The sequence below is a fragment of the Oncorhynchus tshawytscha genome, linkage group LG04 (genome assembly GCF_018296145.1).
Source record: "Oncorhynchus tshawytscha isolate Ot180627B linkage group LG04, Otsh_v2.0, whole genome shotgun sequence".
NCBI classification, from domain to species: domain Eukaryota; kingdom Metazoa; phylum Chordata; class Actinopteri; order Salmoniformes; family Salmonidae; genus Oncorhynchus; species Oncorhynchus tshawytscha.
Window position 1 is genome coordinate 41,347,927 of NC_056432.1, and position 14,020 is coordinate 41,361,946.

Sequence of the window (14,020 nt, forward strand, 5' to 3'; positions counted from 1 at the left end):
TGGTCCTCGTTATATAAAGTCAAATACATACTTGTCTCTCGCATCTGTTTCGAAATGCTTTTTCAAGTGAAGATATTCCAACGTTTGAATTTGGGAGATTGCTTTACTTCTGACCTTGTTCTGATGAGGTTACGCAACGGAAACACAGGAAACTGCACTAGAAGGGAACACGGAGTGATTTGCTACTTCCCAGTGTTTAGACCGTAATGCACAGTACCTGGAACAGTTTGTCCTTATCGCCACTCATCTACAGCTCTAAACACATCTATTTCAGAGCAATGTTTGGACCAGTTGTGTAAACTAAGTAAACTAACTGACGTTGATATGTGTTTTATACTTGATTATGCCTTGAATTGGTCGTTCCCAGCAGGAGTTTACAATGACACACACTCAACACACACACACACACACACACACACACACACACACACACACACACACACACGATAAACACTGTGGCAAAAAAAAATCTCTGCTCTAGTTTGTTGTACTCAAAGTTGAGGTCATAGGGAGGGCGAGGGGTATGGATAGAGGCACGGGGGAGAGAGAGAAGGACGGAGAGATAGAGAGAGCCTTCAGTGACTTTGTCTCCTGCTTTATAATCTGATGGAGGCTCTGTGAGAGCATTGTCGATTAAGGTATTAGACTTCTATTCCATATCGATTTGCCCACACACACACGCACACCCATGCACTTGCAAACATGTCAAAGCATATTTACAATTGGATCAGGTCAATAGGAAGCATGGAAAGCTTGGATGGCAGGATGTTGGGGGGTGACATTTTTCTACCACTTCCTTGGTGACGGGCCAGGAGATAAAGAGGGCCTTTCAAACACACACACACCAGTGTTTTACTGTAACTGAGCTAACTCTAAGCTTTATATAGGAAGATATCTCTTAAAAACTTCTCCACGTCATCCATATCTACATACCCTGCCAACCTATACCCTCTGTGCAATTGACAGCTGCCAAGTCCCAGACAACCCCCCAGAATGAAGGAGAGAGAGAGATGAAATAATCCGTCATCAAATATTATTTTCTTCCTCTGAAGAAAGCTGCTAACCTGCTGCGATCCAGGAGTCCCCTCTATGAAAAACACATGTCCACACTATGCATACCTGTGTGTGTGTGTGTGTGTGTGTGTGTGTGTGTGTGTGTGTGTGTGTGTGTAAAACAACCCCAGCTCAGGTAATATGGTAACTCTATATGTCTGATTTCCCCTCTCTCCATGTCAATCAATAGGCCAGTTAGACAGCAGGGAATGTAGCTGTCAATCACATCATAAATGGACCTGTCACATGCTCCAGTGACATCACACTGAGTCAGAGCAGCACTGACAGTCAGAGCAGCGCTGGGGGAAAGTTTCCAAAGCAGTGTGGGAATGTTTGGCGGACTCTGCTTTGCTTTTGACTCGTGTCGTACACTTGTTCGCATCCAAATCCATGTGGGGCTTCATGGCTAATGCTATCAATTCTGCCAATGCATTTGATAATCAAACAGCTTAACTGACTGACTGTCTTTCCTCTTTTCACACTTGCCTACCCCCCTTTCATTCTCTAGTTCTGACTCCAATCCACTTTTCCAACCGAAAGCACATGTGTAATTAGCCAACTGCACTAACTGGAGTTGCCTAGTTATGTGTGCTGTGGGCTGGGTCAGAGCTGCTCTAACTGGTGTTTTAAAAAATAAATTATTTAACCTTTATTTAACCAGGTAGGCTAGTTGAGAACACGTTCTCCTTTGCAACTGCGACCTGGCCAAGATAAAGCAAAGCAGTTCGACACATACAACAACACAGAGTTAAACATGGAATAAACAAACATACAATCAATAATACAGTAGAAAAATATATGTACATCATGTGCAAATGAGGTAGGATAAGCGAGGTAAGGCAATAAATGGGCTATGGTGGCCAATTAATTACAATATAGCAATTAAAGACTGGAATGGTAGGATGTGCAGAAGATGAATGTGCAAGTTGAGAGGCTCCTTTGCACCGCAGTAAGATACATTAATAAATAAATACAGTATGGGGATGAGGTAGATTGGATGGGCTATTTACAGATGAGCTATGTACAGGTGCAGTGATCTGTGAGCTGCTCTGACAGCTGGTGCTTAAAACTACTGAGGGAGGTAAGAGTCTCCAGCTTCAGAGATTTTTGCAGTTCGTTCCAGTCATTGGCAGCAGAGAACTGGAAGCAGAGGCGGCCAAAGGTAGAATTTGCTTTGGGGTTGACCAGTGAGATATACCTGCTGGAGCGCATGCTACGGGTGGGTGCAGCTAGGGTGACAAGTGAGCTGAGATAAGGCGGGGCTTTACCTAGCAGAGACTTGTAGATGACCTGGAGCCAGTGGGTTTAGCAACGAGTATGAAGCGAGGGCCAGCCAACAACAGCATACATGTCACAGTGGTGGTTAGTATATGGGGCTTTGGTGACCAAACAGATGGCACTGTGATAGACTGCATCCAATTTGTTGAGATTTTACAGTCTATCCAGACGCCTAGGTATTTGTAGTTGTTCACATATTCTAAGTCAGAACCGTCCAGAGTAGTGATGCTGGACGGGCAGGTGTTGCCTAGTTATGTGTGCTGTGGGCTGGGTCAGAGCTGCTCTAACTGGTGTTGCCTAGTTATGTGGGCTGGGTCAGAGCTGCTCTAACTGGTGTTGCCTAGTTATGTGTGCTGGGTCAGAGCTGCTCTAACTGGTGTTGCCTAGTTATGTGTGCTGGGTCAGAGCTGCTCTAACTGGTGTTGCCTAGTTATGTGTGCTGGGTCAGAGCTGCTCTAACTGGTGTTGCCTAGTTATGTGGGCTGGGTCAGAGCTGCTCTAACTGGTGTTGCCTAGTTATGTGGGCTGTGGGCTGGGTCAGAGCTGCTCTAACTGGTGTTGCCTAGTTATGTGGGCTGTGGGCTGGGTCAGAGCTGCTCTAACTGGTGTTGCCTAGTTATGTGGGCTGTGGTCTGGGTCAGAGCTGCTCTAACTGGTGTTGCCTAGTTATGTGGGCTGTGGGCTGGGTCAGAGCTGCTCTAACTGGTGTTGCCTAGTTATGTGGGCTGGGTCAGAGCTGCTCTAACTGGTGTTGCCTAGTTATGTGTGCTGGGTCAGAGCTGCTCTAACTGGTGTTGCCTAGTTATGGGTGTGCTGGGTCAGAGCTGCTCTAACTGGTGTTGCCTAGTTATGTGGGCTGGGTCAGAGCTGCTCTAACTGGTGTTGCCTAGTTATGTGTGCTGGGTCAGAGCTGCTCTAACTGGTGTTGCCTAGTTATGTGTGCTTTGGACCGGGTCGGAGCTGCTCTAACTGGTGTTGCCTAGTTATGTGTGCTTTGGACCGGGTCGGAGCTGCTCCCGGCTAAACACATTCACTGTGGATTCAAGTCAACAAGTATAACACATGTGCATACACAAAAACACACAGGTACGAATGTTCACACACTTACAAGGCAAACTAGTCCTAGTTAATGGTGTGTATAAAGTCTCCTCTACAATTCATCAGTAAACTATAGCAGCAGAATCCATCTTGGCTAAGATTTAGGATCCCAGCAGAGAGCGAAATGAGAAAATAGAGTGTAAGGAAGCTAGCAGCGCACTTCCTTTGCACACAAACACACACACACACACACACACACAGAAACACACACACACACACACAACCTGGCCTGAAACAAATGCACCTGTCAGCTCTGTGTACCTGCCAGCGGCTGGAGCACTCATCTGGGGCTATGAGCATGTGTGTGTGTGTATATATTATATTGTGTGTGTACCTTTACCAGGCCTCCAGTGTCACGAGCTCTGCTGGTTGGCTACTGTGCAGCAACCTAGCGTTTGCCCCAGAAAGCCTATGTAAATTACGATCGCCAGAATGGTCCCCCCAAAATATGTGATGTCCGTTTTGGCCTCTAAAATGTGTTTATTATGATCAAGTTCGATCCCTACAGCAAATTATTTTAAAGTTCAAGATATTTAATGAAATATAGTGATGCATTCTGACTGCTACATTTGTCGTCACACAGGACCAGGTACTGACACAAACCAATCACGGGCCTGCAGGCTACGAGGAGGCTCCAGGTTGACTCTGGCAGGATGAAAATGACTACATCGACCATGGTCCTTCAACTAGCTCTCACGGTCTCGCGTTTAGAATTAGACGTTCATCCATGTTTCTCAAAACGTCAAATTTCAAAGGGGTTCCAAACGTTATGTTAAGGTTAAGTTTAGGCATTAACTCTGAAATCTTAAAGTTTTTAACTCTGACCTAGTTAAGGTTTGGGATAGGTTTAAAAGAAAAATCTCAATAACAACTTTCTATCGGTGGATTCGAACATGCCGCCTTTGGCAGCAGAGGCAGATGTTTGCGTATTTAAAGGTAACTGCTCTCCATTGCCCCTAGTGGCCATTTTCCGTGTCATCTCTCGACGTCCTCAGAAATGTATGGACGTCAAATACTGACTTGTATCACGGATGACCTGGCTGGATCCTTTGCTAGTTACGGCCACTTTCACCAGGATTCTTAGCGACTCTTGGTTCCATTCAGCCCCATTCAGGAAAGTGGCGCACTTCATAATATTTCCGGCTTTATGCGCCATCGGGAGTTTTCCATGGGAATTTGTGGATGACGTCAGCACTATCACCATCTACTGATTTTACAGTCTACAACCTTGTAGACAACTGTAAAACGGTGTTTATGTTTGTGTGTACACTACCGTTCAAAAGTTTGGGGTCACTTAGAAATGTCCTTGTTTTGGAAAGAAAAGAAAACATTTTGTCTATTGAAATAACGTCAAATTGATCAGAAATACAGTGTAGACATTGTTAATGTTGTAAATGACTATTGTAGCTGGAAATGACAGATTATTAAAATGGAATATCTACGTAGGCATACAGAGGCCCATCACTCCTGTGTACGTAGGCGTACAGAGGACCATCACTCCTGTGTTCCAATGGCACGTTGTGTTAGCTAATCCAAGTGTATCATTTTAAAAGGCTAATTCATCATTAGAAAAGCCTTTTGCAATTATGTTCTTCTGATTAAAGAAGCAATAAAACTGGCCTTCTTTAGACTAGTTGAGTATCTGGAGCATCAGCATTTGTGGGTTCGATTACAGGCTCAAAATGGCCAGAATCAAATAACTTTCTTCTGAAACTTGTCAGTCTATTCTTGTTCTGAGAAATGAAGGCTATTCCATGCGAGAAATTGCCAGGAAACTGAAGATCTCGTACAGCGCTGTGTACTACTCCCTTCACAGAACAGTGTAAACTGTCTCTAACTAGAATAGAAAGAGGAGTGGGAGGCCACGGTGCACAACTGACAAGTACTTTAGACAAGTACTTTAGAGTGTCTAGTTTGAGAAAGAGACGCCTCACAAGTCCTCAACTGGCAGCTTCATTAAATAGTACCCGCAAAACACCAGTCTCAACGTCAACAGTGAAGAGGCGACTCAGGGATACTGGCCTTCTAGGCAGAGTTGCAAAGAAAAAGCCATCTCAGACTGGCCAATAAAAATAAAAGATTAAGATGGGCAAAAGAACACAGACACTGTACAGAGGAAGATTGGAAAAATGTGCTTGACACCATCAGTAAAGCATGGTGTTGGCAATGTGATATTCTGTGGGTGCTTTGGTGGTGGTCAAGTGGGAGATTTGTACAGGGTAAAAGGGATCTTGAAGGAGGAAGGCTATCACTCCATTTTGCAACACCATACCCTGTGGACGGTGCTTAATTGGAGCCAATGTCCTCCTACAACAGGACAATGACCCCAAGCACAGCTTCAAACTATGCAATAACTATTTAGGGAAGAAGCAGTCAGCTGGTATTCTGTTTATAATGGGGTGGCCAGCACTCCAGCAGCTTGACCGTATGGTACGTAAGTAGTGCCCATCAAGCCAATCCAACTTGTGGGAGGTGCTTCAGGAAGCATGGGGTGCAAGCAAAGTTTGAAGGACACAATAATTATTTCAATTAAACATCAGTATTTATAACCTTGTCAACGTCTTGACTATATTTTCTATTCATTTTGCAACTAATTTCATATATCTTTTCATGGAAAACAAGGACATTTCTAAGTGACCCCAAACTTTTGAACGGTAGTGTATGTCTGAGTGGCTTTTCAGGCTTTGCTCAGTATTAAATTGCCTTGTCATACATACAGTAATATGCCGTAGGGGTAATTCTATGCTTTAATAAATGCATCATTTTGAAGATGTAAAGTGTGGGAAGACTGTGTGTCTGTGCGGTAGGTTTGCTATAGATTTTGTAAATCCTTTACATGAGAACGATACAGCCTTTACCAGTCACACCATTCTGCCTTGGTAATTGGTTTCCCTCTTCTTCCCGCCTTCCTTTACCAGTCTTTCTTTCTTTTCCCTCTGCTCTCACCCCTTGCTATCCCCCTATCCTTCTCTCTTTCTTACACCATTGTTTTTTAAATCAATCCTATAACAGCAGATGAGCTTCTGCTGGTCTGGGCAGGTGGAGAGGGAGGAAGGGAGGGATCAATAGCGATGTAGATAGGGTGGGACGGAGAGAGGGGGGCATGGGGCTGGTGGGAGAGGAAGATGTAATGAAAAGCTGTTTTCCCTTTTCCTCTCTCTTTTCCTCTCCTCTCTCTCCTCTCTCTCTCTCTCTCTCTCTCTCTCTCTCTTTTGTCTCCTCTCTCTCCTCTCTCTCCTCTCTCGCTGTCTCTTTTCTCTCCTACGTCTGTCCGTTCCACTGTATAATTTCTCTTTCTATACAAGATCTTCCTTTCGTCGTAAAAGTGGTTGGAATGACACTCTTTCTCTTCTTCCCGCTGCACCCTTTGTTTCTCTCCCTCCTTCCTCTTCTCGGTCTGCCGTCCTTGCTCTGTCCCTCCGGCGGCTGCGCTGAGCTCTTGAGCGGAGGCTGATGGGAGCTCATTGGGTGCGGTGTGTGTGAGCGATGTCACTGGACTGTGTAATTGAAATGGAAATAAGCCAATCAGGGACTGGTGTGGTACGGTACCTTACTCTGCATGCACTCCACTGTTCCAACTCTCCTGACTCTGAGTGTGTTTGTAGGAAGGAGCAAGGATAGTTTTCGGCCCTGCCGACGGGATGTGTTTGAGCGGTAATCAGCTGGTAACAAAAGGTTTAAACACCTAACACACACACACACACACGCACACACACACACAGGGTGCTTACGAGACCATTTCTACCCCAGGACTGTGTTGTGACCTGGAGCTCTCTGGCAACAGCTGTAGCATAACAAAGACGTGCAATTATCATGGTTTGACAATTAGCCTGCCATCCACTGGCGGTTTTTAATTACCCTGCTAAATTACCGGGGCATCAAGGACTCGACTCACCAGACTGGAAAAGTGTTCTACCCGTCGTTAGAGGTGGAGGGTGTCAGAGGGGAAGTGTGTGCCCGGGATGGCCCGGAGTAAGAGAGTATTAGGGGATGTTACAGGGTGTGTGTCGGGGTTAAGGGCTCTCAACTCAAACACTCGACAGGGTGTGTGTTTCTCTTCTGCCGATTCAATTTGGTGTATAGTGTGAGAAGATTTTCAAGTTATATGTACACACACACACACACACACACACACACACACACACACACACACACACACACACACACACACACACACACACATGGGGAGTGCCTCCTTAGCCCTTTGATAGAGCTGTAATTTACATTGTGTTATGTTTGCGTGTAGCAGTGGTATGTAGCTTCATCCACTCATCACCAGCCTCTCCAACGACCTCCACTGCACTCCAGCAGTATTTTATCGCCTTAGACCTTTTCAACTGACACATCAGTTGTATTTAGCTTTTTACGATGACTACGATACATACTTTTCTGCTTGATTTATTTATGTGGTACTTACACCTTGTATGTGAGAGGCTGGTGTGTTTTGAAGACCGTTCTGTGTTGAATAACTCGTTCCTTTTCCCGGTGAATTACAGCATTGTCTATAAAAGCCCACAGTCAATCGCGTATTGATAAACATGAAGACATTAGGACCATGAAAAAACATGAACAATATTTTTTATTCTACTTTTAATTAACCTGACGTTTAGAGAAGACGTTTGACACAGAGGTAAAACAATCTGTCTCTAAGATGTTGAACTAGTACGCTGTGTGTATAGATTGACTGAGGAAACTAGCTTTTCACTCACTCACTCACTCACTCACTCACTCACTCACTCACTCACTCACTCACTCACTCACTCACTCACTCACTCACTCACTCACTCACTCACTCTGTTGTATCTGCTACTATTGGCCCCCCTCTCTTCTGTCCCAGTGCCAGACCACCTTTTGAACTGATAGCAGGGAGGTGTGTGTGTCCTGCTCAGTCACCCAAACATCCTCTGGTTCATTTGCAGTCCAGACCATTGTCTCTACAGCAGAAACAAGGAAAGGGGGGGAGACAGTTGATCCATCACACACACACACACACACACACACACGGCAGTTTGGTGGAGTGCATGGAAACCATGGTGCGTGTACACACAAACAAGCACATGCACACACACAGCAGAGAGGCTGAGCAGTCGAAGCGTGTGTTGTGATGATTAAATCGGTGACATTTAAACCAGAGGAGATGCCTTGCTCTACCTGTGGGTTTCAGTGACATGTTTTAAATGAGATGTTACACATGAGATGCTGCCTGCCCTAAAGGTAAACAGTCTTACTCAGCTATTTATTCTAATGAGTAAATACAGGAAAACCCCATTAGACGCTAGCATAAACATCACACAAACGTACATACTGTACACACGTTACATACCCCGCGCTCACATACACACACGGGTGCACACACACCAAACAGATGGTGTCAGTCAGAGTCCCCAAGCTAGCCCAATCTCCACTAGTAACATTGTGTTAGTGAAGGCTTCCATATAGAATGTGATACTCCACAAAGCGAGAAGGACTATCAAAGGCTATTCTCCCCCTCTCCCTCCCCTAATGACTGGGGAGTAGTGAAGCAGCTGTGTGTGTGTGTGCGTGTGTGTGTGTGTGCGTGTGTGTGCGTGTGTGTGCGTGCGTGTGTGTGTGTGTCGTCCTCATCAGTGTGATTATTAATGCAGCCCAGACCACCTTTATCATCATAACATCATCAGCAGTCTGCTTACTTTGGCCGACTCTCTACTCTGTCAGAGGGAGAGAGTTTGGGGAGAGGGAGAGATGAGAGGGGCAGAGGATAAAGCCTAGAAGAGAGTGAGCGCAGAGCGTTCTAAGTGATGTCTACGTCCCGTGAACAAGGATGAGAGGGTTTTCAATTAAAAGCTCTTGTCAGGTCTCTCCTCTTGCCAGACAAAGACTGATTCCCAATTAAAAATCCAGACGTATCAAAGGCGAGGAGGAGAATGAAACTCTGTTTTCAGGGGTTAAGTTGGGTTCGGTGCCCTGAGGTTAGAGTCCGCTTGCCCCATATCCACCCCAGAACTAAACACACCCACACAAATTGCTTTCCTTGTAGGATGTTAAGGCTAGATTCAATGGAACCCCAGGATAGTGGTTTGTGGACAAATCAATAAGGAATCCAGAACTTAGTGTGTGTGTGTGTGTGTGTGTGTGTGTGTGTGTGTGTGTGTGTGTGTGTGTGTGTGTGTGTGTGTGTGTGTGTGTGTGTGTGTGTGTGTGCAGATGAGGGCATTAGAACCTCATGGCCTTCTGTAGTCTGTTGTGGATCAGTGGAGTTATAAACATGCCTCTCTGCACAGCCTTCTGGGGGGAAAAAAACACACGCTGTATTTTGGTATCGTTTGACATTTCCTGCTTCAACTCTCTCACATCTCCCCTAATCATTTTCTCTCTGGAACCTTCGGTCTGAGTTTTTCCTTCACTCTGTTTTCAAAAATATATTTTTTGTTTTCTTTTTTTTTCTTCCGGTGGAACTTTCTGGCATCCGAAAGAGAGAGTTGTTGTCCAAGTAGGATTTTTCAGTGTGCGAATCACCACGTCGGGGAGATTCAAAGACAAACCTCCTCGTTCACTGAAGCCACGTGACGGATATCTATAGAATGTTGAGATCCAGCCAGTGCTCATAAAACATGTCATATCTAAACAAAATTCATCAACACAAAACATAGAGAAAATGTTAACAGGACTGTTATGTTTTTGTGTGTGTGTGTGTGTGTGTGTGTTGTGTGTGTGTGTGTGTGTGTGTGTGTGTGTGTGTGTGTGTGTGGCCGTGTGTTTTACAATGGAGGATGTTCTAGTACTCTCCGATGATCTTGTTGATATGAACGGAAGTGGAATGGGAGTGAGCTCACCTAGTCACATTGACTTCTGTGACCAGCACACTGTGCACTGCAGAAACGTGTTTAGGACCGTGAATGTTAACTCTACTTTTAAAGAACCACAATCAATCTCTATTACTGTCTCGAGCAGAGTCACTTCCTTGTTCAAAAAAAAACCTAAAAAACATGTTCTTATTATGTAATGTACTTTGTGTTTGTGATTGACCGTGTGTAAAGGCAGCCAAATATACATTCTCATTTGGACCCTAAATGGACAGGTTCTTTGAGCTTCTGGAACTTTCTGAGGCACTTTCAATAGTGTCCGACTGTTAATGAGTAATCCACGAATTCATTCCGTTCGTTCAAATGAAACAATGGCTGATTTTATCTTCCATTCTGTCTGTGGTTGAAGCCCTTCGCTAGTCTTCCAAACACTAACGTTCTCTTCCTTTCCTTCTGTCCCAATCAGGTTCCACCGTGGAGACTACCACATTGACGTGTGTATAAACGACTACCTGGACGTGTTCTGTCCCCACTATGAAGACACGGTGCCGGAGGAGCGGACGGAGCGCTACGTCCTCTACATGGTTAACTACGACGGCTACAGTACGTGTGACCACACCGCCAAGGGCTTCAAACGCTGGGAGTGTAACAGGCCTCACTCCCCCAATGGGCCGCTCAAGTTCTCCGAGAAGTTCCAGCTCTTCACCCCCTTCTCTCTGGGCTTCGAGTTCAGACCAGGCAGAGAGTACTACTACATCTGTGAGTACTAACGTATATCACCATATACATATGTAGGATCTTCATTTTAGGAATTTTGCTCCATCAGGAATAGAATCCTGCAGCAACAGGAAATGTGAATTGTTTGAATTATAATGAATGTTTTTTTTTTTTAAGGGGTTGATGCATTTTTCATTAGGGCAAATCCAGTCTGACATTTTTAAGTGGAAATTACTCACTTTTGAAGCTTTTTTTACACCTCGAATACACTACAAGTTTGCAAATTCTCAGCAACAGAAGAGGGATCAAATTACGATCCTGCATCTGTGTGTGAGAGTACTAGAGAGTAATGTCAAGTGTTGTACCATTACATGTTACAGTTGAAGTAAGACTGATGTCGGAGGGGAGGGCGGATGCAGCCCTTAACGTGTTTCGAATTTTATTAAGCCGTCTCAGAAGAACAACCATTTCACATCCAAGTTTATATTAGAAGAATATGATACTTCAAATTGGGTCTGGTTGTTAGGAAGTCTTGGCAAAGCTGTCATAAAAAAAACAACACATTACTCTCTAGAACTCTTTACTGGACTGATCCACTTCACTTTGGGCCTTTGTAGAATATATCGTCTATCTCAGCTCATTTTCTGCCTGTTACACAGAACACAGAGCCCTAACCCCATATTACAGGAACTGTGGTGTGTGTTTGATAGAAAACAGCCTCTAACAGCCTTGACTCCTCACCCCGTGTTTTTACAACCTTGCGATTAGAGGAGACACTTGTAGACTCACATTTCACTGCAGCTTTTCATTTCGAACACATTGCTCCTAGAATGTTCTTCCCTAAAAAAAAGAAAGAAAAGGGAACGGAATCCTCTGGGATACTGATTAAGACAAATTTGAACATTAGAAGTGTTCCCTGCAGAATAGTATCCCATGCTTCGTAAAGAATGGCAGTGAGGGGTTACTCTTCATATTACGATGTGAGGTTAAACAGCCCAGAGGTGCTGGGGTTTCATGTGTCATGGCTGTGGAGGAGTGTGTGTGTGTGTGTGTGTGTGTGTGTGTGTGTGTGTGTGTGTGTGTGTGTGTGTGTGTCTGTGTCTGTGTGTGTGTCTGTGTCTGTGTCTGTGTCTGTGTCTGTGTCTGTGTCTGTGTCTGTGTCTGTGTCTGTGTCTGTGTGTGTGTGTGTGTGTGTGTGTGAGTTCGTCTGAGGCTGCCACCCCAGGGAAATCAGTTTTTTTTTTAGCAAAGCTGGGTGATGGAGTTGGGTTGAAAGTATCACTTTGCTGCTGCTGAAATATGCTTCTAGTTGGACTCACTGACTCACTGCACTGCCAAATACCACCTCCACACACTGTCTCCTAAACCGCGTACTCTGACACCAATATGTCTATTTGATGTACTGAGATTTCACTTCAGTGTATTGTTTGTGTGTGTGTCCTGTTCGAGATCATACTGTGTGGATCAACCAAGGTGTGAGGTTAGAATATGCTACTTAGCATATGTAGAAGATCACTTCTACTTTTTCCTCCAGAACTTCTGGGTCGTTCCACCAATTCGGTGGCCTTTTGAGAAGTGTACTGTAAGAAGTTGACTTTCGCCAAATGTTTGCATTCTGTCATAAAGAGCACATGTTCAACTTCATACTTCATTTCCCCATCTCAAGAGGTAAAAAAAAAAAAAAAAAAAAAAAAAAGAATATCTCAAGAGGTGAAATTTACAAAAAGGAATATCTTAAATGAGCCATAAAACCCCTTGTGAGAGGGGGATGGAAGCTTGTTGTGTGTGACAGGGAGTGGCAATTGAATGCACGCGTCATAAAACACCAGAAAACTGTCTATCGACGGATAACAGGGTTGACGTCTTACGCTCGACCCGCTTGGTGTCCCACCACAAAACACCAGAAAATGAAAACAGCACAGAGCCACCGATGTGGGCTGTAGCCACGCAAGAGACCAGACTCAGTACACATGACACCTCCATACACCGAGTGTACAAAACAATATAAGGAACTTTTTCCATGACAGACTGACCAGGTGAATCCAGGTGAGAGCTATGATCCCTTATTGATGTCACGTTGTTGAATCCACAATCAATCCGTGTAGATGAGGGGAAGGAGACAGGTTAAAGAAGGATTTTTAAGTGTGAGAAGGGTTTACCAAGAAAAACTTCCAGAAGGACTAATTCAAGGTTAAAAGGAGTTGGCACACTCAACAAAAAAAAAGCAACAAATTTTATTTTAGCTCACTTTAATCCATTTGTACAGGATGTGGACAGGTGACTGATGTTTCGATGTCAAGCTAAAGTCTTCCTCGGGATTTTTAAAGACAATTGAGACATGGATTATGTATGTGTGTCATTCAGAGGGTGAATGGGCAAGTCAAAAAATGTAAGTGCCTTTGAACAGGGTATGGTAGTAGGTGCCAGGCGCACCGGGTTGAGTGCGTAAAGAACTGCAATGCTGCTGGGTTTTTCACCTTCAACAGTTTCCCGTTTGTATCAAGAATAGTTCACCACCCAAAGGACATCCAGCCAACTTGACACCACTGTGGGAAGCATTGGATTCAACATAGGCCAGCATCCCTGTGGAACGCTTTCGACACCTGCTAGAGTCTATTCCCCTTGACGAATTAAGACTGTTCAGAGGGCAAAAGGGGGTGCCACTCAATATTAGGAAGGTGTTCCTAATGTTTTGGACACTCAGTGTCTATTGTCCATTGTTCATTATTTGCCATGGTGTCATCACTGTGCAAGTGTTCTGGACCATAGGCAATATAATTAAAACAAGTTCAATGCTCAGCAATAATATAATATTGTTCCTTGTTGCCAAACATGGGGGGGGGTGTCCTCAATCATTGTCTTATGCTTAGGCTGCATCATAGCCATAAGCTCGGCTGTGTGATTGTGCATGGATAGCATACCTGAATAATGAGCCAGTTACGGGGGTTCCATCGGTCGGCTTGTCCTTGTGTGTTGGGATTGATGTGCTACTTGAAAAAGTATTGAGCTTCCTTAGCAGTGGAAAACGTGTGTGTTGTGTTCTGGAAGGTCAAGGTCCGTTTTGCCAGGTGGATGAAGCTTCATCTCAGGTT

At 44.6% G+C, this 14,020-nt stretch overlaps 1 protein-coding gene across 2 annotated transcripts in view; it reads left to right on the forward strand.

The window, feature by feature from the left end:
• The window catches only part of LOC112248816 (ephrin-A5b), a 118,589-nt gene that overhangs the window by 86,601 nt on the left and 17,968 nt on the right, over positions 1-14,020 (forward strand). For both annotated transcript variants that reach the window (XM_024418145.2, XM_024418144.2), the window contains exon 2: positions 10,678-10,970. In XM_024418145.2, the coding sequence (XP_024273913.1) occupies positions 10,678-10,970 (293 nt within the window). The remainder of the gene's footprint in view (positions 1-10,677; positions 10,971-14,020) is intronic.